This window comes from Loxodonta africana, chromosome 3 (assembly GCF_030014295.1).
Source record: "Loxodonta africana isolate mLoxAfr1 chromosome 3, mLoxAfr1.hap2, whole genome shotgun sequence".
Classification (NCBI taxonomy): Eukaryota; Metazoa; Chordata; class Mammalia; order Proboscidea; family Elephantidae; genus Loxodonta; species Loxodonta africana.
Genome location: NC_087344.1, coordinates 62395994 through 62419889, shown reverse-complemented (window position 1 = coordinate 62419889; position 23896 = coordinate 62395994). Strand labels below are relative to the sequence as shown.

General features: G+C 42.9%; 1 protein-coding gene across 2 annotated transcripts in view; it reads right to left on the bottom strand.

Annotated features, from left to right (window-relative positions):
* WDTC1 (WD and tetratricopeptide repeats 1) overlaps window positions 1–23501 on the bottom strand; it is a 70918-nt gene extending 47417 nt beyond the window's left edge. The window contains exons 1-4 of one of the 2 annotated variants that reach the window (XM_010595120.3): window positions 23123–23501; window positions 22598–22687; window positions 2677–2824; window positions 1177–1260 (exon numbers count right to left, since the gene is read on the bottom strand). In XM_010595120.3, coding sequence (XP_010593422.1) covers window positions 1177–1260; window positions 2677–2724 — 132 coding nt within the window. In that variant the 5' untranslated portion in view covers window positions 2725–2824; window positions 22598–22687; window positions 23123–23501. The remainder of the gene's footprint in view (window positions 1–1176; window positions 1261–2676; window positions 2825–22597; window positions 22688–23122) is intronic. The other variant, XM_010595119.3, reaches the window with a different exon arrangement.
* Between the last annotated feature and the right edge of the window lie 395 nt (window positions 23502–23896).

Genomic DNA, 23896 nt, shown 5'->3' with positions numbered 1-23896 from the left:
CTATTACCTGTCTTGGAAATCCTGGTGGCGTAGTGGTTAAGTGCTATGGCTGGTAACCAAAAGTTGGCAGTTCGAATCCACCAGGTGCTCCTTGGAAACTCTATGGGGCACTTCTACTCTGTCTATGGGGTCACTATGGGTCAGGATTGACTCGATGGCAATGGGTTTTCGTTATTACCTATCTGGAGCTCTGGTGGCATAGTGGTTAAAGAGGTTGGCTGCTAACCAAAATGTCAGCAGTTCGAACCCACCAGCCACTCCTTGGAAACCTTCTGGGGCAGTTCTCTGTCCTATAGGGTTCCTATGAGTCAGAATCGGCTCGATGACAATGGTTTTGGTTTTTGGTTTATTACCTGTCTACCTTACTACAGCATTGTTTTGAGGCTAAAAAGAGAAAGTATATATATGTATGTATGTATATTACAATCATATATATGTGTTTGTGCATATGTATGTTATAATATACATACATACACATATATGACACAGTGGTTAAGAGCTTGCCTGCTAACCAAAAGGCTGGCAATTTGAACCCACCAGCTGCTCCTTGGAAACTCTATGGGGCACAGTTCTACTCTCTCCTATAAGGTCGGTATAAGTCCGAATTGACTTGATAGCAATGGGTACGCCTATATAAAGGTAAGAATCATTACTGTACATGACAATAGCAAAAACCAAAAAAAACCAGTTGCTGCTGAGTTGATTTTGACTCATTGCAACTCCATGTGTATCAGGGTAGAGCTGTGCTCCATAGAGTTTTCAATGGCTGTGATCTTTTGGAAGTAGATTGCCAGGCCTTTCTTCTGAGGTGCCTCTGGGTGCATCTGAACTGCCGATTTTTTGGTCAGTAGCCAAGCACAACCATTTGAGTCACCCAAGGACTCCTATAGTAAAAACAGTGGTATATAATTTAACAAACTTTTTCCAAGAACAAACCAATGCATAAGTAAAATAATATGACCAAAAAATAATTTCTAGGTGACCAGGTCAATCTTGGTTCAGATGTACCTGAACCTAACCTTGACTCAAATGTACCTGCCTAACAAAACTGCTGAAAATGAGAGATAATCTTTAGGTATGATCTGCAGAGAAAAACTTGTTTATGCCTTGAATAAAGTCAAGAGACGGGAGGGAGAGCAGGCCATCTGTATCTAGGGTGCAAACTGGGTCTCTTACCTGCAGCTCTGCTTCCAGGCCTAGCCGCCGGATAAAGGGGTCAGTGACATGGTAGCGTCTCTCAAAGCTCAGAGCACCCCTCTCCTGTGGAACAGAAATAAACTCATGGTTTAATTGATTCAATTAAACATGATTTCTATGTGGCTACTATATGTTCAGCACTGTGCTGGGCACCACAGGAGCTAGAAAAGATAACAAGAAATTGGGTCTGCAGGAATTTGTACTCTGTCTGGGCAAGGACAGGGGATCGTAGAAGACAATATAAACCTAAGCACTAAATTGTGGGCTGTTGGGTTAAAAAAAAAAAAGGAAAAAGAAAGAAAGTAAAATTGGAAACAACAAATAGGGGAATGTTTTCACGTTTAGGTTGGAAAGAGTGGGCATCTTCACTTTTAGGACACAGATTATAGGGGATGCAGGGTACACAAAGGAAAAAAGTAACCTGCACCATACTTCCCATGCTGATTCCGTGCCTCTAGGAAACATTCCCTGTCCTTGAGGGCCACCTAGTCTAATGAAATCATACACACACACACACACACACAAACCGAACAAATAGACAAAGCTCTAAAAGGATTCAGGGATACATAAAAAAATCCTTTTGGATGGTGACTACAATTTACACTGCATGGCACTTAATTTTTTTTTTAGCACTTAACCTCTTCAAAGAACTTTCTCATTCTCTCTCAGGTTTCATTCTCAAGACCAGCCCCGCAGGCAGGCAGACATTAGTATCATTTAGCAGACAGAAAACTGAGACACAGCGGGGTGAAATGACTAAAGACTTATAAGTAGTTAATTAGGGCAGGAGTGGGATTAAGCTTCGGACCTCAGTTTGGGGTTCCTACTGTAGAAGCACATCATGCCTTGGCCGAATCTCCATTAAACCTCTTACTCCTTACCCAGGACTTCCCTGACCAAGCCCGGGGCTACCTCACTAACTGAATGTGACTGCCCAGTCATCCACTCATCCCACAGGTACTGGAGTGTCTTCTATGTACAAACTAAAGGGGTCAGGTGCAGGATTTAGCAGAGAAGACCCTCGAAGTAGAGAAGAAAGAACTTTCACAGGTTCTAGTATATATATAACTTAGTAACTGGAGCAACATGAAGAAGCTTTATCTACTCCTGCTGCCTTACTGACACACTGGCCCTTTCTAATTCTCTCTCTCTCTCTCTCTCTCTCTCTCACACACACACACACACACACACACGAATACGTATAACACACTGCTGGCTCTCCTCCCTCACCAGCCCCTCCTATAATAATCTCAGGAGCCCAGGCACAAGCACTTGGACAGAGCAGTTCCCATGAATTCCATATTCTTGGGTAAAAGGAGATGGAGAGTCAAGAAACTCTGATTCTAGTCCTGGGTCACTAACGAGATATGTCACTGTTGGTAAATCACAAAACTCTAGACCTCAGTTTCTTCCTCTGTAAAATGTATCGGGGGGAAAGAAAGGACCTCCCGTTCTGGTTCAGAGGTCTGGGTTGCTTACCTTGATCTGCCTATGGATGATGTCTCTAGTTATGTTGACTTTTGCCATCTTTTCTTAATGGGTTCAACAGAAGGGAGCTATAGAAGGATCTTCAGGACCCTTGTGCATTCCAGCCAAGCCCAGGTCCACAAGAAATACATTTAATTACCTACAGGGGGAGAAAAGTCATTAACTTTGGAGGATGGAACAGGTGGTTTCAGAGTCCTGATTCCACCCCTAAAACAGCCCACCAGCCCATTCAGTGAACTGGCTATTGCCTGTGACTCATGGCATGGTGGGCCAGCCCTGCTCCATAGTGTTGAAGAACCTCTGGAATGGACGAGGGGAGAAGCAGTGACTCAGAGCTACATGAAGAACTGAAACAAACACTGATGCGGCCATGTATGCCTCACCAGAAAATGGGAATTCGGATGTCAGTATGAAGGAAGATGGTAGCATATCCTGAAAGTATGGACAAGGCACATAGCTAGAAAGGTGTCAGGTTTCACTTGCTCAGTATGGATCTGCAGTGTCAGTCTGAAACTTTTAATTATGCTTCAAATCCCTGACTCTCAGCTTGGCTCTCCCCAAAATCAAATTAGTATCACAGCAGAATACTCAACCCTCTAGCAGATCCACAGAATCAAAAAGTAGAAAGGAAATGTAATGGTAACCATGTCCAAGGTTTAGCCTGATAAAGAAATCCCTCTCCAATATCCTGACAGGTAGGCACTCAATCTCACCACTTCTTGAGAACAACCTATTCCTTTGTTATACAACTCCAAGGGTTAGAGAGACCTAGTTATCCTGTTTCTGAAAATTTACCATATGAAAACTCAAAATGAGAAAAAAGCTTCAAACCCAAGCATATTCATCACAGATTTCATAAGTGCAAAAACATTAAAACTACCCAAGTTTCCAGTAATAGAAGAATGGTTAAATAATGTACAGCCATATGAATATTACTCAGACATTAGAAATGCTAATTATGAAGGAAAAATGCTTATTTCGTAAAATAATATCTATATAATAACATGCTGCTTTTTTAATAAACACTATTATCACAGCCAAGTTGACACACAAGGTGAGTCCCATTTTTAAATGCAACTTATCTCTGGGAGAATTATTCACATCTTACAGAAACTTACTTTAGTGAAAATAAACTATTGGTGGAACATTTCATTGTGGCCCCTTGGCAGTTTGTCAGTTTCTATTGCTGCTTACCCCCATGTGTCTGTCAGTTTGGTTTGCGTGTTGCTGTGATGCTGGAAGCTATGCCACCGGTATTCAGAAACCAGCAGGGTCACCCATGGAGGACAGGTTTCAGGTGAGCTTCCAGACTAAAACAGACTAGCAAGAAGGACCCGGCAGTCTACTTCTGAAAAGCATTAGCCAGCGAAAACCTTATGAATAGCAGCAGAACATTGTCTGATATAGTGCTGGAAGATGAGCCCCTCAGGTTGGCAGGCACTCAAAAGATGACTGGGGAAGAGCTGCCTCCTCAAAGTAGAGTCAACCTTAATGACGTGGATAGAGTAAAGCTTTCGGGACCTTCATGTGCTGATGTGGCATGACTCAAAATGAGAAGAAACAGCTGCAAACATCCATTAATAATCGGAACCTAGCATAAATCTAGGAAAATTGGAAATCGTCAAAAATGGAATGGAACGCATAAACATCGATATCCTACGCATTAGTGAGCTGAAATGGACTGGTATTGGCCATTTTGCAACAGACAATCATATAGTCTACTATGCTGGGAATGACAACTCGAAGAGGAATGGTGCTGCCTTCATCGTCAAAAAGAATGTTTCAAGATCTATCCTGAAGTACAACGCTGTCAGTGATAGGATAACATCCATACACCTACAAGGAAGACCAGTAAATACGACTATTATTCAAATTTACGCACCAACCACAAGGGCCAAAGATGAAGAAATAGGAGATTTTTATCAGCTGCTGCAGTCTGAAATTGATTGAACATGCAATCAAGATGCATTGATAATTATTGGCAATTGGAATGCAAAATTTGGAAACAAAGAAGAAGGATGAGTAGTTGGAAAATATGGCCTTAGTGATAGAAACAATGCTGGAGATCGAATGATAGAATTTTGCAAGACCAACGACTTCTTCATTGCAAATACCTCCTCTCACCAACATAAATGGCGACTATACACATGGACCTCACCAGATGGAATACACAGAAATCAAATTGACTACATCTGTGGAAAGAGACAATGGAAAAGCTCGATATGATCAGTCAGAACAAGGCCAGGGGCCGACTGGAACAGACCATCAATTACTCATATGCAAGTTCAAGCTGAAACTGAAGAAAATCAGAGCAAGTCCACGAGAGCCAAAATATGACCTTGAGTATATCCCACCTGAATTTAGAGACCATCTCAAGAATAGATTTGACGCATTGAACACTAGTGACCGAAGACCAGACGAGTTGTGGACTGACATCAAGGACATCATGCATGAAGAAAGCAAGAGGTCACTGAAAAGACAGGAAAGAACGAAAAGACCAAGATGGATGTCAGAGGAGACTCTGAAACTTGGCCTTTAGCATCGAGCAGCTAAAGCAAAAGGAAGAATTGATGAAGTAGAAGAACTGAACAGAAGATTTCAAAGGGTGGCTGGAGAAGACAAGGTAAAGTATTATAATGACATGTGCAAAGAGCTGGAGATGGAAAACCAAAAGGGAAGAACATGCTTGGCATTTCTCAAGCCGAAAGAACTGAAGAAAAAATTCAAGCCTCTAGTTGCAATAGTGAAGGATTCCACGGAGAAAATATTAAATGACGCAGGAAGCATCAAAAGAAGATGGAAGGAATACACAGAGTCATTATACCAAAAAGAATTAGTCGATATTCAACCATTTCAAGAGGTGGAATATGATCAGGAACCAATGGTACTGAAGGAAGAAGTCCAAGCTGCTCTGAAGGCACTGGTGAAAAACAAGGCTCCAGGAACTGATGGAATATCAATTGAGATGTTTCAACAAACAGATGCAGCGCTGGAGGTGCTCACTCGTCTATGTCTGGAAATATGAAGACAGCTTCCTGGCCAACTGACTGGAAGAGATCCATATTTATGCCTATCCCCAAGAAAGGTGATCCAAACAAATGTGGAAATTATAGGACAATATCACTAATATCACACGCAAGCAAAATTTTACTGACGATCATTCAAAAACGGCTGCAGCAGTATATTGACAGGGAACTGCCAGAAATTCAGGCCGGTTTCAGAAGAGGACGTGGAACCAGGGATATCATTGCTGATGTCAGATGGATCCTGGCTGAAAGCAGAGAATACCAGAAGGATGTTTACCTGTGTTTTATTGACTATGCAAAGGCATTCGACTGTGTGGATCATAACAAACTATGGATAACACTGCAAAGAATGGGAATTCCAGAACACTTAATTGTGCTCGTGAGGAACCTTTACATAAATCAAGAGGCAGTTCTTCGGATGGTACAAGGGGATACTGATTGGTTTAAAGTCAGGAAAGGTGTGCGGCAGGGTTCTATTCTTTCACCATACCTATTTAATCTGTATGCTGAACAAATAATCCGAGAAGCTGGACTATATGAAGAAGAATGGGGCATCAGGATTGGAGGAAGACTCATTAACAACCTGCGTTATGCAGACGACACAACCTTGCTTGCTCAAAGTGAAGAGGACTTGAAGCACTTACTCATGAAGATCAAAGACCACAGCCTTCAGTATGGATTACACTTCAACATAAAGAAAACAAAAATCCTCACAACTGGACCAATGAGCAACATCATGATAAATGGACGAAAGATTGAAGTTGTCAAGGATTTCATTTTACTTGGATCCACAATGAACAGCCATGGAAGCAGCAGTCAAGAAACCAAAAGACGCATTGCATTGGGTAAATCTGCTGCAAAGGACCTCTTCAAAGTGTTGAAGAGCAAAGATGCCACCCTGAAGACTAAGGTGCGCCTGACCCAAGCCATGGTATATTCAATCAAATCATATGCATGTGAAAGCTGGGCAATGAATAAGGAAGACCAAAGAGGAATTGATGCCTTTGAATTGTTGTGTTGACGAAGAATATTGATTATACCATACCATGGACTGCCAAAAGAATGAACAAGTCTGTCTTGGAAGAAGTGCGGCCAGAATACTCCTTAGAGGCAAGGACAGCAAGACTGCGTCTTACATACTTTGGACATGTTGTCAGGAGGGATGAGTCCCTGGAGAAAGACATCATGCTCGACAGAGTACAGGGTCAGCGGAAAAGAGGAAGACCCTCAAGGAGGTGCACTGGCACAGTGGCTGCAACAATGAGCTCAAGCATAACAATGATTGTAAGGATGGCGCAGGACCAGGCAGTGTTTTGTTCTGTTGTGCATAGGGTCGCTATGAGTCAGAATTGACTTGACTGCACCTAACAACAACAAATCATCACAGCTAGGACACCCTGGTGGTACAGTGGTTAAGCACTTGGCCGCTAACTGAAAGGTCAGAAATCTGAAGCCACCTGCCATTCTGTGGGAGAAAGATGTGGCAATCTGCTTTTATGACGGTTTACAGTCTCAGAAACCCTATGGGGCAGTTCTCCTCTGTCCTACAGTGATGGGGGTATTATCATAGCTATGTTAAAAACAAGAAATATTAAAAAAATTAATCATAGCTGTCTTTCAGTAATAGTATGACTGATTTTTTTTCCTTCCACTAATTTTTTTTTTAAAAAAGAAAGTTCCGCCTCCTGTTATTGCGACCTTTTGGTCCTGGTTCTCCAGGAGCCACTCAGAAGTCTACATTCTTTCTTCCCCATGATGGCCCTTCAGCTCTCAGAGCTCACCAGGCCTCCCTGCTAACCCTCCCAGCCAACCCGATCTCCTGAGGCTGCTTCTGGACCTCCTGGCCCTGGCCTTCACACCAGCCAGCCTCTCTGCAGCTTCCTATCACACCCTCCTGAGATCACATCTTCTCCATATGACCTGTAAGCAGACTCCTTCCTTTCCTTTGGCATTTAACCCAAAAGGAAACTCTGTTATTGCAGACATATATACACCCAACAAACCTAGTGCCGTCGAGTCTATATATATACATATTTTCCCCCCCTTTAGTGCTAGGCACAGAGTAGGACAATAAAAAACTTGCTGATTAGATGTTCCCATTCAGCCTGGGTTCTTTGGGGCCAATAATATTTCCGTGATCTATTTTGGGATCATAAGCTCTTAAAAGGGAAACAATCTTCCCTTAAAACTTGGAAGCCATCCAGCATTGCATCTTAGTGAGCATTATCAGGGAGATACGGAAGTTGCTGGCATATCTATCATGGCACTATTTAGGGCCACAAATCCTGCAAGCACCAAGAACATCCAGGGATGCCAGCTGAGAACAGCTACAATTTCATGATGGTTTTTCCAGGGGCCTCTGGCCACCAAATTAAAAATGCGAATTTGAACAAATTAATATAAGTTAAACACTGTTCTGTGACTGTGTGTGTGTGCTCTGTTTTGGTCAAAGCCAAAACAACAGCAACAATCTCTCCACAATCACCGAGAATTTGGATGGGCTTAATACAAAAAAAAAAAAATGTTTTTTTAATATAATAGAAAGAACACCAAAGCCAATGAGTGTATCTGATATTAAGGAAGAATTTTTTTTTAGTTGTGTGATCTTAGTCAAGTCTCTTAATCTATTCATTAACCTCTCAGAGCCACAGGAAGCACTGGAGCAAACACTTGAAGGCGCCATATATACTTCACCAGAAAACGGCTCATTCCTTACCCCTAACATCCTCCTCTTTGGAGGACTGCAGTGAAGGTCAAATGAAATAACCTAAGTGAAAAGTCTTTTAATTTTTTCTTTAAAAAATGTGTTATAATGTGCTAAGAAATAGTAAGTTGCCAAATATTATGCACTACTGTGTGTCAGGCATTGTGCTAAGTGCTTTATAGTCATTCATTTATTCATTCATTCAACAAATGAGTACAAGACGCTCCTACTATATGCTGGGTACTATTCCAGGCCCATGGGATATAGCAATGAACAGAACAGACCAAGTCTTTGCTCTTGTGGTACTTACATTCTAGCAGGAGGGGATATATAATGAACTGCTGTTGTTGTTGTTAGGCGCCATTGAGTAGGTTCCGACTCATAGTGACCCCATATACAACACAGCGAAACACTGCCCTGTTCTGAGCCATCTCCACAATTGTTATGCTTGAACCCATTGCTGCAGTCACTGTGTCAAGTCATCTAGTTGAGGGTTTTCCTCTTTTTCACTGATCCCCTACTTTACGAACCAAGATATCCTTTTCCAGGGACTGATCCCTCCAGATAACATGTCCACAGTGTTTGAGACAAAATCTCACCACCCTTGCTTCCAAGGAGCATTCTGGTTGTACTTCTTCCAAGACAAATTTGTTCGTTCTTTTGGCAGCCCATGATATATTCAATATTCTTTGCCAGCACTATAATTCAAAGGCGTCAATTCTTCTTTGGCCTACCTTACTCATTGTCCAGCTTTTGCATGCTTATGAAGTGACTGAAAACACCATGGCTTGGATTAGGTGCACTGTAGCCTTCAAGGAGACATCTTTGCTTTTTAACACTTTAAAGAGGTCCTTTGCAGCAGATTTGCCCAATGTAATGCATTGTTCGATTTCTTGACTGCTGCTTCCATGGGTGTTGATTGTGGATCCAAGTAAAATGAAACCTCTGACAACTTCAATCTTTTCTCCATTTATCATGATGTTGCTTACTGGCCCAGTTGTGAGGGTTTTTGTTTTCTATATGTTGAGATGTAATCCATACTGAAGGCCGTGGTCTTTGATCTTCATCAGTAAGTGCTTTAAGTCCTCTTCACTTTCAGCAAGCAAGGTTGTGTCATCTGCATAACGCAGGTTGTTAGTAAATCTTCCTCCAATCCTGATGCCCCATTCTTTTTCATATAGAACAGCTTCTCGGATTATTTACTCAGCATACAGATTGAATAAATACGGTGACAGGATACAACTCTTACGCACACCTTTCCTGACTTTAAACCACGCAGTATCCCCTTGTTCTGTTCGAATGACTGCCTCTTGATCTGTGTACAAGTTCTTCACGAGCATAATTAAGTGTTCCGGATTCCCATTCTTCGCAATGTTATCCATAATTTGTTATGATCCACACAGTCAAATGCCTTTGCATAGTCAATAAAACACAGGTAAACATCTTTCTGGTATGATGAACTAATACAAATAAAATAAGAAAATATCTAGTAGTGAAAAGTACTATGGTGAGAATGAAACAAGTTGATATGAGAGTAAGTGGGGGTCTACTTTTTAGACTTGAGGCCAAAAAAGATATAGTGAACATTTGCGGAGTTTTCTGGCTGCTCAGCATTTGAACTCCTGCCTGTATTTCGGGAATTTCCCATCTTATGAGTCTGCTGGGAGGCAGAGCTCCCTACCACCATGAAGTGAAAATGCTGAATATTTAGATTTTTTTTCTGAGGATCCTTTGCATCTATGGTATGCACGTATGGCCCAGGCTATGCCAATCAGAGGTATTAGCTTCATACCTTGACTTGGGACCTTGTGTCACAGAGTCAGAGGATCATGGAGAGTCCATGCTAGTAGCCAGGGGTGGCTACAGTGGCCATTAAGGTCCAGTACAGCTGGTAGTGGTGGTTTTACGCTGTGTAAGTGGTAGTGGCAGCAGTGCCTTCTGTGACTGACTTGGCCGTGGTCCTGGTAGCTGCTCAGTTTCCCTTGTTCGAGCCCCTTCTTCAAGCTTGGCTCTGTTGCCTTCCCAGATGTTTTGTGACTTTCCTTAAATATCCTTTCAATAATCAGTCACAGTTGGTTTCTGTTGCTTACAACAATGAATCCTGTCTGATAGTGAGGAACTTGCCAAGAAAATGACATTTAAGTTGAAACATGAATAATAAAAAGTAGCAGAGACCTGGAGGAAGACACTTTGGGAGAAATAGAACAACTACTACTGAGGCCCTAGAAGAAAAGTGGTTCAAAAAGTTTGCGTGGTAGATGCTGTTATTATCACCATTTTATAGATTAGGAAACAGGTTCATGGACTTAAAGCAATTTTCCCAATATCATACCACTAATAAACTGGAGCTAGAAAAGGGACTCAAACCCAGGGCTGTATGATTCCAAAGCCCATGCTCTGAACGACAATGCTATGTAACCACGGAATTTCCTACGGTAGTGATCACTATGGGCACACACCACCAAACGAGCCAACTGAATTGCCACTATTCATTCATTAACTTTTCTTAAAACATTAACTGAGTGTTTTCTAGGTACCAATGTGTTAGACATGGAGGAATACTGAGATGAAAGAGATAGGTAGCTATACTAAAAGAGCTCAGAATCAAAGGCAAGGGGCTTTACCTAAGATTGGTGTATGGCTTAGAAATACTAAAAGGAATGAGACGTAAAAAATACAGAGAAACCAGACAAAGAAACTACTATAATTCAGGTAAATGGTAAAATGGAGATTGGGATTTAAAGCAAAATTAGACTGGTAGGCAGAGGTATAAAATAAACAAATGAAAATAAAAGAATTTTCAAATTTAATACAAGTACTGCCCAGTCAGCATTTTGGTGAGTATTTCTCTTCCCTTCCTTAGAAGAAGTGATAGCACACTGGCTGTCTGGGAGCACAGCCCCACCTCTTTCCCTTGCAAGGAAACAGGGATTCTGTGCCTTTTTGCAAACCTTTACAGGCAGAAGGCATAACTGGAATATTTCTAAGTAGAAACTATTTAAAAAGTTCACATCAGAAGGGAGACATCCCCAAATCTACCAGGGGCATACCTAGTTTCATACTTCAGCTCAAAAGTCTCTCAAACATGAATATTCAGATCAAGAAATCAATAGTTATTTGATTTCAAGATGAGATTTAATCATGGCCAAACTTTAAAAATTACTTTAAGTGCTCTGAATAGCAATTCTATAGAGTAAAACACTCATAGATATGGAATTGACACAAGGAAGTTACACATATGACTAAACACTAAACAAGGCTACCTCAAGGGGATTTCTCTCTCTAGTGTAGTACGTAAGTTACATAATGTTCAGTTCAGCCCAGAAGTAAAATGGTTGAAATAAGTGACCTCAAGAATTGATAAATTAAAATTGTAATGCCTTTTATGCCAGGTGGTAACGCCCTGGGTGATGCAAATGATAAGGCACTCAACTACTCTTAGAAAAATTGGCATTTCAAACACACCCAGAGGCACCATGGAAGACAGTCCTGGTGATCTGCTTCCGGAAGGTCACAGCCTTCAAAATCCTATGGAGCAGTTCTATGCACTTATGGGGTTGCCATGAGTCGGAACTGACTCAACAGCAACTAGCATCAACATTATGCCAAGCACTGTGCTAGACTTTGAAAACACAGCAGAGAACAAGCCAATCACAGACCCTTCCCTTCAAGAGCACACAATATAGTTGCCATTAACTGAATTCCAGTGGCACCAAGGCTGTTGTAATTACAGCACCATAAACCAAAAAAACCAAACCCACTGCCGTTGAGTCGATTCCGACTCCTAGCAACCCTAGTGGATAGGGTAGAACTGCCCCATAGAGTTTCCAAGGAGCACCTGGCGGATTCGAACTGCTGACCTTTTTGGTTGGCAGCCATAGCACTTAACCACTATGCCACCAGGGTTTCTACAGCACCATAGAGGAACTAAAATACATATTAGCTCCAGTAACTTAACTGGGTGATCAAAATGAATAGACAGGACAGTAAATTTAGAAGGAACAACATGGAATAATAATTCAAATATTGTTTTTTTTTTTTAAAAAAAACATTGCCTTCAAGTCAATTCCAACTCATAGTGACCCTATAGGTCAGAGCAGAATTGCCCCATAGGGTTTCCAAGGAATAGCTGGTAGATTCAAACTGCTAACCTTTGGTTAGCAGCTGAGCTCTTAAGCATTGTGCCACCAGGGCTTCAAATCTTGTTTATACTCGTCTATACTCATTTATTCATACATCTTAGAAGAAAGAATAAAAATGATGGTGAGGGAAACAAATGAAGCATTTGAGAACAAATAAGAAACAAAGACAATTTGGAAATCACTAATGGGAAATGGGGACTGTAGCAGATCACAAACTTTAATGCGTATTCTTCATTCTAAAAAGAGTACAGTTAACTAAATATACACTGATTTCTACACTTAAAGTTCTAATAAAATTGAGCACAAATTTGTTTGCAGAACATGAAAGCGCAATAAGAACTTTGCTGGCTAGAGTACAAAGGTTTAAGAATGGCATCTACTGTAATTTAGGATATTGCAGCTCTAATAGATACTCAATGAAAAGGAGAAGGAAGCAGATTTCTGGGAGATACGAATATGAAAAATATAAAAAGACCTAAGGCACAGAGGAAAACATATGACAGAGTGTTATAAAGGAAATATAAGCTGCTATGCAGATGTTACACCTCCCAAAAGGTATTCTATTCCTGGAGATCTAAAATGCCTAGCATGCCACCATTTAACCCCATCCCTTCCACCAACTTTTAACTTAGGCTACTATGAGCATATCTCTGGTATTATGAAGGAAGCTAATAAGAAAACAAAACTCAAAATTAATGGCACGATTTGGAGGAATTAATCTACTTCATAATGCAAAGGGTACCAGTAATATGACAGCCTGAGGTCAAGAAGCCTTAGAACAAAGTACATCTACAAAGATTACTCATTTGGAACCAAAGATTGAATGACAACATCCAAACGAGGAACCACCTATTTCACGTGTGCCACAGAGCCCTGGTGGCACAGTGGTTAAGAGCTCGGCTGCTAACCAAAAGGTCGGAAGTTCGAATCCACCAGTTGCGCTCCTTGGAAACCCTACGGGGCAGTTCTCTGTCTTATATAGTCACTGTGAGCTCGAATCCACGTGACAGAAATGGGTTTTGTTTTCTGTTTTATAGAGCCCTGGCAGCATAGTGGTTAAGAGCTTGGCTGCTAACCAAAAGGCTAGCAGTTCAAATCCACCAACTGCTCCTTGGAAACCCTATACGGCAGTTCTACTCTGTCCTGTTGGGTTTCTATGAGTCAAAATTGACTCAAAGGCAATGGGTTTTAATGGCTATAGTCCTTGTATGGGCTTTGGATAATGTAGCAGAGAGAGAAGCTGACTTAAAACATTTAGGCACCTGGCTCTGAATTCTAGCCTGTCAATCAACCAGTACTTGCTTGAGCAAGTTGCTTAGCCTTTCTGAGTTTCAATTTTCTCATATGTAAAATGCGGATGGAGCCCTGGTGCCGCAGTGGTTAAGATATCAGCTGCTAATCAAAAGGTCAGCAGTTCAAATCCACCAGCTGCTCCTTGGAAACCCTATAGAGCAGTTCTACTCTGTCCCATAGGGTTGCTATGAGTTGGAATCAACTGGACAGCAACGGGTTTAAGATGGAGATGATAATATCTACCTCGATGGGTTGTTGTGAGCAATAAATGATAAAATGTATATAAAAGTACATTAATAGTACCTGGATCACTGTAGATACTCAACAAATGTTAGCCAAATCTAAATTCTACTAAGACTTGATTATATATGCTCAGTGCATGGATTACAGTATTTCTTCCTTATTTCCCTCCAAGAAGACACAGCTGATGTTACAGATTTCATTGTAGGATGTTGTGGCACAGAGAGTAGGATGTCTCTATCACCTCTGCTAGCTTCAAAACGTAAAATCAGAAGAAAAGCAGTGACTTTGTTAAAGACAAAGGGATGCCATACAAAACCTTGTACATGAATGTTTATAACAGCATTATTCGTAATAGCCAAAAGATGGAAACAACCCAAATGCCCATTAATTGATGAATGGATAAGTAAGACATGGTATATCTATAAATAGAATAATATTCAGCCATAAAAATGAAGGAAGTACTCGTATATACTACAATATGGATGAATCTTGGAAACATGCTAAATGAAAGAAGTCAGTCACAAAAGACCACATATTGTTGGTTCCATTTATATGAATGCCCAAAATAGACAAGTCTATAGAAATAGAAAGTAGATTACTAGATACTTATTAAAGTTTGAGAGGATGAGGGAATAAAGAGGTTACAGATAACAAATGTGAGCTTCTGTCTTCAAATTGAGGGTGAAATTCACATAACATCAAGTTAACCATTTTCAAGTGTACAATTCAGTAGTATTCAGCACAGTCACAATGTTGTGCAATCACCACCTCTTTCTAGCTCCAAAATATTTTCATCACCCCAGAAAAAACTCTGTACCCATTAAGCAGTCAATCCCCACCCCCCACCAGCACAGCAATCACCAATTTGCCGTCTTCAAGGGTTTACCTGTTTAGATATTTCACATAAATGGAATCAGAAAATACGTCTGGCATCTTTCACTTACCATAATGTTTTCAATTTTAATCCATGTTGTAGTATATATCAGTACTTCATTATTTTTTATGGCTGGATAATAGTCTAATACCCAAAAGATGCATTGCATTGGACAAATCTGCTGCAAAGGACCTCTTTAAAGTGTTGAAAAGCAAAGATGTCACCTTGAAGACTAAGGTGCACCTGACCTAAGCCATGGTATTTTCAACCACATCATAAGTATGTGAAAGCTGGACAATGAATAAGGAAGACCAAAGAGGAATTGACGCCTTTGAATTGTGGTGTTGGCGAAGAATATTGAATATACCATGGACTGCCAAAAGAACGAACGAATTTGTCTTGGAAGAAGTACAACCAGAATGCTCATTAGAAGCAAGGATGGCGAGACTGCATCTTACATACTTTGGACATGTTGTCAGGAGGGATCAGTCCCTGGAGAAGGACATCATGCTTGGCAGAGTACAGGGTCAGCGGAAAAGAGGAAGGCCCTCAACAATATGGATTGACACAGTGGCTGCAACAATGGGCTCAAGCATAACAACGACTGCAAGGATGGTGCAGGACTGGCCAATGTTTCGTTCTCTTGTGCACAGCGTCACTATGAATAGGAACCAACTCGATGGCACCTAACAACAACAACAATAGTCTAATGTATGTATATACCACACTGTGTTTATTTATCCTGTGATGAATACTTGGGTTGTTTCCACCTTTCAGCTATCGTGAATAGTGTTGCTATTAACATTTTTGTACAAGTACTGTGTTGTTAGGTGCCATCAAGTCAGTTCCAATTCATAGTGACCCTATGTACAACAGGACTAAACACTGCCCGGTCCTGCACCATCCTCACAGTCATTGCTATGTTTGAACCCACTGTTGCAGCCACTGTGTTAATTCATCTTGTTGCTGACCCTCTACTTTACCAGTCATGATGTCCTTCTCTAGGGACTGGTTCCTCCTGATAACATGCCCAAAGAACATCAGATGAGACGAAGTCTCACCATCCTCACTTCTAAGGGGCATTCTGGCCGTACTTCTTCCAAGACAGATGTGTTTGTTCTTCTGGCAGTCCATGGTATATGCAATATTCTTCACCAACACCATAATTCAAATGTATCAATTCTTCTTCAGTCTTCCTTGTCCAGGTCTCCCATGCATATGACGTGATTGAAAATACCATGGCTTGGGTCAGGCGAACCTTAGTTCTCAAGGTGACAACTTGAAAGTTATTACAGGCAGTCCCCGATTTAGAACGTATTTAAGCTATGACAAACTGCACTTATGACGTCATTTTTTTTGTACGTCTTATCATTAGTAATATGTACTACATACAATGTTGTAGCACGTAATTTGCTGATGCTATCATTCTCATGCCAACCCCCAAAGACAAATAAAGATTGGATTTATAAAGATACTGACAATATAAGGCAATAATGAAGACTAAAAAAAAAAAAAAATGAGATCTTCGACTTGTATCAGAATTGACTTATGAAAGAGCTGTCAAAATGGAACTCCGTCCTAAGTAAGAGGCTACCTGTATTACTCCTATTTAACAAGGGTAACTGAAGTACAACGCTATGTGCTACTGAGGAAGAAGACTGGGATCTAGGGTCCTGTGTTCCAGCCCAGGCTCTGCTTCTAACTGGCTATATGATCCTGAATGAGGCCTTTCACTCTGTCAGCCGATTTCCCCATCTGTAAAATGAGAGGTTGATTCTGAGATGAGCTACAAAACCTCTTCCAATGCCACTATCTATGATTCTAAGGATACACTGTTGATTAGCAGTACAGCAGACCTGGAACCCAAGTCATCTGTATTCTTTCTCCTCTCGATATGCTGCCTCCCCCTGCATGGAGGTACCCCCTGCCAGGGTGACAACTGACCCCCTTTCGACATTCTGAATTATGCAAAAGATATATGCAAGTTTCCTTTTACTCTGTTTGTTGTGGTTTTCCTACTGGAGCAATCCTACAGAAAAGAATAATGAAAGTGGAGCTGAGCTGCACTTCCAATGAATACAGTTGATTTGAACCTGCATAATTAAATGAAAAAAGTTGAATTGTGGAGTCTGACGATCTAAAGTTGACACTCCAGCTCTACCACCTACTATCTGTGTGACTTAACATCTCTAGACCTCAGTTTCCTAATCTGTAAAAGGGATTTCCAGGATAGTACCTACTTTGCAGGGTGATTAGGAATGGAAGTGCTACACATGTAAAATGCTTGGCCCTGAGACTGGTAAATAATATTTATCGAACATTCTAAGCATTTTATAAGTGTTATATCATTGACTCCTCACAACAACCTCATGTTTCAGATGCTGTTATTATCCTCATTTTCAGGATGAAGGATCTGAGGCATAAAGAAGTGAATTTGCCAAAAGTAACATAGCTTTTAATAGAGAGTCAGCCTAGATAGTATGACTCCAGAACTCAGGCCTTTGGCCCCTAAAAAATGATTATTACTATCTTTAATCAGACCATGTCCAAGCAGTTTTGCCTAAAAGAAACTCTGTCTCTTACGGTCAAGATAAGGGATCAAAATCAGCTTGACTCTGTTGATCTCAAGCAGCAAATTTAAAGGGTGCCATTTCAAGCTGATGGACTAAGTCATCCCAGGAATAGCATCTAGGAAAGATGTGACTGATTAGACAGGCACACTGTCCTATCAGTAAAGCATCTTTGGAAAAGTCCTTCGCCACCTTTGAGGTTCCTGTTCAAATGATCCCATATGGGGCTGACTGAAGTTTTCTCTGTGCAAGTCCAGTCTAAGAAATGCTTCACTTTCTGGGGGGTTCTCGATGAAAATTCACCTTGACGTCTCCTCTGGGTCTCTGTATTGTCATTTGAGCTTTGTGAAAAATTTTCTTTGATGTTTTCAGAACTTTGGTTTTCAGTGACAGCAGCTAGCTTACCTGCCTTCTCCTAGGCTCACAATTACCTTAAGGCAGTGGAAGGGAGCCGAGAGAAAAAGGGTAACATATTTCAACAATGCTGTCCTCTTTCACTGTGTTTAAGAGCATCTGCCATCTTGGATTTTGCCCTTAACTTGTATCTTCCGAATCCTGCTGCAATTCAAAGTACCTCTCATAGGGAGCCTTTGAAGTTTTACCCTGTACCCCTACTTCTAGCAAAAAGGCCAAGGAAAATTAAGCCAATCAATTTGGAAATGCTTCCTTTATACCTCATTGCAGCTGTGCTACATCCAGATGTCTGACTCTAGGAGAAACCAGGTGAGCCACCGGCACCACTCAAGCCTCAATTGATAATGCTCCCTGACCAGGAATGCCTTGCTCACATTCTGAGAAAGACTCGCTACAAGGTTCCGGGATAAACAGTTTTATACTTTACGAAAATGGAATCCGGGGGTTATGAAGAAGGGCAAAATTTTATCGAAGTCCTGATCCTAACGCTGCCTCTGGAGAGACCCCAGATACTTGTTCTTTTCCCCTCCCCTGCCTGCCCCAAGGAAATGGGGTTAATACCTCCCCAGATGGCTATAGGGAGGATTAAAGGTCATTATTCTTGGTATCCAGCTCTGTTACAGTTCTAGCAATTGTGACCTTGTTCATTCTAAAATAAGACATAGAAAATACAAAAGCAAACGGTGATCCCTGAACGTGACTCTACAGAAAAAGAGCAAGAAGTTTCCTTTGCAAATGGCCTTTGACACTGCCTCCTATATTTCAACCTGTTGGCTGCAACCTCCCCTTATTCAGGCCTCAAGTTTTTAAGGTATTAGTCACTAATGCCACAGAGGCCTCTGAGGAGTCGGCAGCTATTACTAATAGCACAAAGAATGAGCCCCAGAACTCTCAGGGTTTCAGTCATGCCTGAATTCACTCTTAGGAAGCCAGCAAAGTGGTACCCCTTTATCCCCAATCCCGGCTCTCGAGGACAATCAGTGAGGTCTAGTGAAAAGCATATATTCATCTAGTCATTTAGTCCTCATAAATCTCTTGTAAAGAGGTTATAAGCCTCATTTTACAGTCAAGGAAACTGCAGCTCAGAGAGGACATGTGATTTACCCTGGGTCACACAGCTAAGAAGAGGAAGACATGGGTTATGGCACCAGAAAGACCTGGATTCAAATAACAGCCCTGTCACTACTAGCTGTATAACCTCCAGCACATTTTTTAACTTTCTGGAGCCTCAGTTTCCTCATTTGTAAGATGAGGATAAATAAGGTAGTACCTACTTTTTTTTACTTCATAGGGAATTTCTGAGGATTAAAGGCGTAGTGGTTGAGAGCTACAGATGCTAACCAAAAGCCTGGCAATTTGAATCCACCAGGTGCCCCTCGGAAGCTCTGTGGGGCAGTTCCACTCTGTCCTGCAGGATTGCTACGAGTCAGAATTGACTCAACGGCAACAGGTTTGGTTTGGTTTGGAAGGAAAAGTGGCTAAAAAGCGCCCGGCACAGTAAGTATTCAGTACATGTTAGTTTTGCACAGATCAAAAATGACAGGGAGTTTTATGTCGTTTTCGTAGAATCACCAAACCTACTGCTGTTGAGTCAATTCTGACTCGTAGCGACTCCATAGGGTTTCCAAGGATGTAAATCTCTATGGAAGCAGACTGCCACATCTTTCTCCTGTGGAGCCACTGGTGGTTTCAAACCACTGACCCTTCAGTTACCAATTGACTGCTTTAACCACTGTGCCACCAGGGCTCCTCATAAAACCAGAGTTTTAAAAACTAAAAGATCACTTAGTCCCATTACCTATGTAAGTATGGATCCCTCTACCATATCCTGGATAAGTAGCGACCCTATAGGACAGAGTAGAGCTGCTCCATAGGGTTTCCAAGGAGCAGCTGGTGGATTCAAACTGCCAACCTTTTGGTTAGCAGCCAAGCTCTTAACCACTGTGCCACCAGGGCCCCAAAAAGTAGCAAGGCCTCTGCTTAAATACCTCCAATGATGGGTAACTCATTCCCTCACAAGGCAACATATTTCATTTTTAGAAAGCCAAACTTTCTCCTATCAAGCCAAAATCTATCCTCTTGGAACTTCCTTCCTTTGATTCTAGTCTGCCTTCTAGAATCACAAAGTGAAAGTCCAGTTCCCTTTCCGACAGCTCTTCAAGTATTTGAAGGCAGGTATCATCTTCCCCCCCAGCTCTTAGCTTTGGTCCTTTCAACTCTTCACTGCCACAGTCCCAGAGGCAGGTCAATATCACAGAGCAGACAGACATGGGTTTAAATTCCAGTTCTTCCACTTACTAGCTGTGTGACCTTAAGCAATTTACTTAACTTCTCTGAACCTATTTCCTCATATATATTAGAGGGATAATGATTCTCACCTCATAGGACAATCATGAGGATTAAATATAGATAAAGTAAAAACACTACTAGCATAGAGCCCAACAATATACCAGATCATCAACAAACATCAGTCACTTTTTTAGGATATATCTCCATTGGCAAATATTGCTCAAAGTATACTAACCAGAATTGAACATAACACCAAGGGACTGGTTTCTAATGGCAACTGCCAGGGCTTGAGTTTTTAAGAAGTGATAGCTAACGAGAAAGCACAGCCTAGAAGTCTTCTTAAAACCAAGCAATAGTTTAACTTAACTCGTAAAGAACCTCTGCCTTAAGCATTACACTCTTTTTAAGAACTATCTATATGGGATCAAACTGACAACAGCAACTCGAAAGGTTGGATTGGAACCTTAGGGGGCGGTGAGTTTATGTTAATGGAGAAGGAATAACTCAGAAAAAGATGAGAATGGTTATACAACTTGAAGAATGTAATCGATGTCACTGAATTGTATATGTAGAAACTGTTGATTTGGTGTACGTTTTGCTGTGTATATTCTCAATATACAGGGTCAGCAGAAAAGAGGAAGACCCTCAACGAGGTGGACTGACACAGTGGCTGCAACAATAAGCCCAAGCATGACGACGATTGTAAGGACGGCGCAGGACAGGGCAGTGTTTCTTTCTGTTGTGCATAGGGTCGCTATGAGCGGAACTGACTCGACGGCACCTACCAACAACAACAACAACAGCATTCTCGATAAATAAATAAAGCACGGCCTTGGGGCTCTGTGGGTTCAGCAATCTGCAGTGGTACCCAAAGACGCAGTGGATGATCTAGGAAGGTGAGGACGAAAGAAAAAATAAAATAAGACAGATCATTACACCATGACCCAAGAGAAAAGGCAAGTATCACTGTATTACTTGTTGTCTATGACTCCTGCTCTGAGGCCCAGTGACTGCACATTTGGGTGATTACTGTCGAATCGATTCTGACTCATAGCAACCCTATAGGACAGAGTAGAACTACGCCATAGGATTTCCAAGGAGTGACTGGTGCCTATTTTAAAAGGAAAAAAAATTAAAGAACAAGTCACAGTTCTGGCTCTTCCTCAGTAGTTGGCCTCTCAAGATCCACAGACGTTCATTTGGCAGTGGGCTTCAAGGTCTTCAGTTGTATGCTTTCAGATCCTGAAGCCTACATGCGTGAAAATATCCTACATGAGACATTCAATGAGTGAGACTGAGTTGTGTGACAACTCTAAAACATCAAACGGGCAAATGGTAACACCATTACTATATTCTCTCTTTCCCTAAGTGACGCCAAGGGAAGGAGTCCCAGGCAGAAAAGTGGATTGTTGCCCAATTATTCTGCAGAACTGACCCAAAAGCATAACTTCTACAAATTGGCAATGTGACTTGAATTTAAGTGTCCCCAAATAGGTCAAAAAAAAAAAGGTCAAAAGGACAGCTGAATCCCAGAATTAAAGCAACACAACCACAAACTATGGTGGAAAAAGTTGGTTACCGCCTGCCAATGAAATACAACAACCTACACTGAAGAAATCCATTGAGAGCCTCAGACTCAGCTCAAAACAACCCCACTACTTACTCTCTGGTCTGTTATAGAGAATATGGTTACTATACTCAACAGCAAAGATTCAATTCAATGCCTCTAAAAACATAAGAATTACAATGAATAAGCCAGAACTCAAACCTGAAATAGCCTTAAATAGTTCACCTTTGCACGCAGAAACTGGCCACTCAAGGAGGACCTTAGGGTACAGAAAAGCCTAGCACAGGCCAGGTGGGGATTTCATAATGCCTTTGAGTCAGGAGGTGTCCTCAGAATAGTTTTCTTCTCAAGACTGTTTCAGGCGTTGTTAACAGGGATGCTTAACTGCCATTTTATTCTGATCATTCACCCCATTTTTGAGAAGAATGGGGAAGATACAGCCACTCTACTATGCCTCTAAATTCACTTTAAAGTTGCCCTACCACTACCTCAGGAAATTAAAGAAAGCCACAGAAGGAAACAACTTTGGGGAAACAATCAAATTAGACTGTTAATCTGTGATCATAACCCCTGTAACTCTTTTCTAGAGCCCCTGGTAGTACACCTGCAGAGGAGAGGCAGAGGGCAGGAATCAAATTCAACCCGGCTGGCAAGGGGGCGTCCCACTGCAGCTTTCAGTAACAAGAATTGGATTCTGCTGGCTCGCAGTCTCCCTTCTATTTTCCCACTTCCCATTTACCCTTTGAAGTGGGTACTGGATAGCCCATTCCCAAGCAAAGGCCCTACGTACAGGCGCTACAGGCGTCCGGCGGCAACACCTTAGCAGAGTTCAGTTTGATGCCAGGATGGGCCACTGAAGGCATCTGCGGTTGCCAGAAGCCTGGACACACACAGAGAGAAAGGAAATAGAGTGCAGGTCAGGTCAACGTTGCCCTCCCGCACTTCCACCTGCCCTCTTCTTCCTGAGACCGGCGCCAGATCAGATGTCAAACAAAAACTCCACAAAAAAGTCCCGTGATGGGACGACTTCCACCTCTCCCTTGGCAGAGTCCCCCGGATTCCCACAGCCGTCCATGCACAGTCTGGCCGGCCCTCCGTCCCTATCCCATCCCCGGCCCACTCTCCCCCCTGCCCCAACGAGGCCTGCCCCCTCCCGGGACAGCCCGGGGCCCCGAGGCGGGTGGGTGGGCGACCTCAGGCCCCCAGGCCGGCAAGGCTGGGGCCCGCCCGGAGTTGGCGGCCCGTGTGCTGGGACTACGGGACCCGGTGTCTGCCTCGGCGCCCGCGGAGGGCAGGGGGCAGCGGCGACCCGTACCTGTCAGGCCTCTTCCTCAGACCGGCAGCGGCGCAACTTCAGGAGCCCATGTCCGTCCGGGGGGCCCGGCCCCTCTCCCGGGAGTGGGGGCGCGGATCCCGGGGAGGGGGCTGGGGGACCCGGGCAGCTCTAGCCCCTTCCCATGCTCTCCGCCCGGCGCCTGGCCGGGGCCGGACAGCGCCTCCGCCCGCCCCTGCGCACCGCCTCACACCCGCGCTCACACACACTCACACTTCCTCGCGCGCTCTCACACACGCACTCCCCTCCCTCCACCTCCTCTGTTTATCTCCTCCAGCTGTCTGGGAACCCAGGAGAAGCCGGCACTGCGCCTGCGCTACGCAGTCTCCGCCCCCGCTCCTCGCCTCACAGCCAGAGGCTACGCTACGGAGACAGCGCCCAGCCTTTTCCAGAATGGCGGCGCCCCCCTCCCGCGCCCGGTTAACGTCTGCCTCCCGGCGGCGCCTACTAACCTGCTAGTGGGGGAGTCCCACGCCGCCTCAGCCAATCTGCTTCGCCGCTTGCCGGCCCGGCAGCCAGTGGGCGGGCGGGAAGGTCGGGCGGAGCCCCGGGGCATGCCGGGAGTCGTAGTTTTCCTTCGTCTAGGAGCTACTGCGGAGTGAGCACACCCCGCCTGGTTGTCATTAGTTACCCCGACGCAGCCTCGCACCCCTTATTTCTGTAAAGTGTTCCCTCACCATCAATTCTGAGACTCCTCCACTTGTTATTGTCCCGCCGCCCCCAGGTCCCCACTCAGCCCTCTGGGAGCCTCCTCAA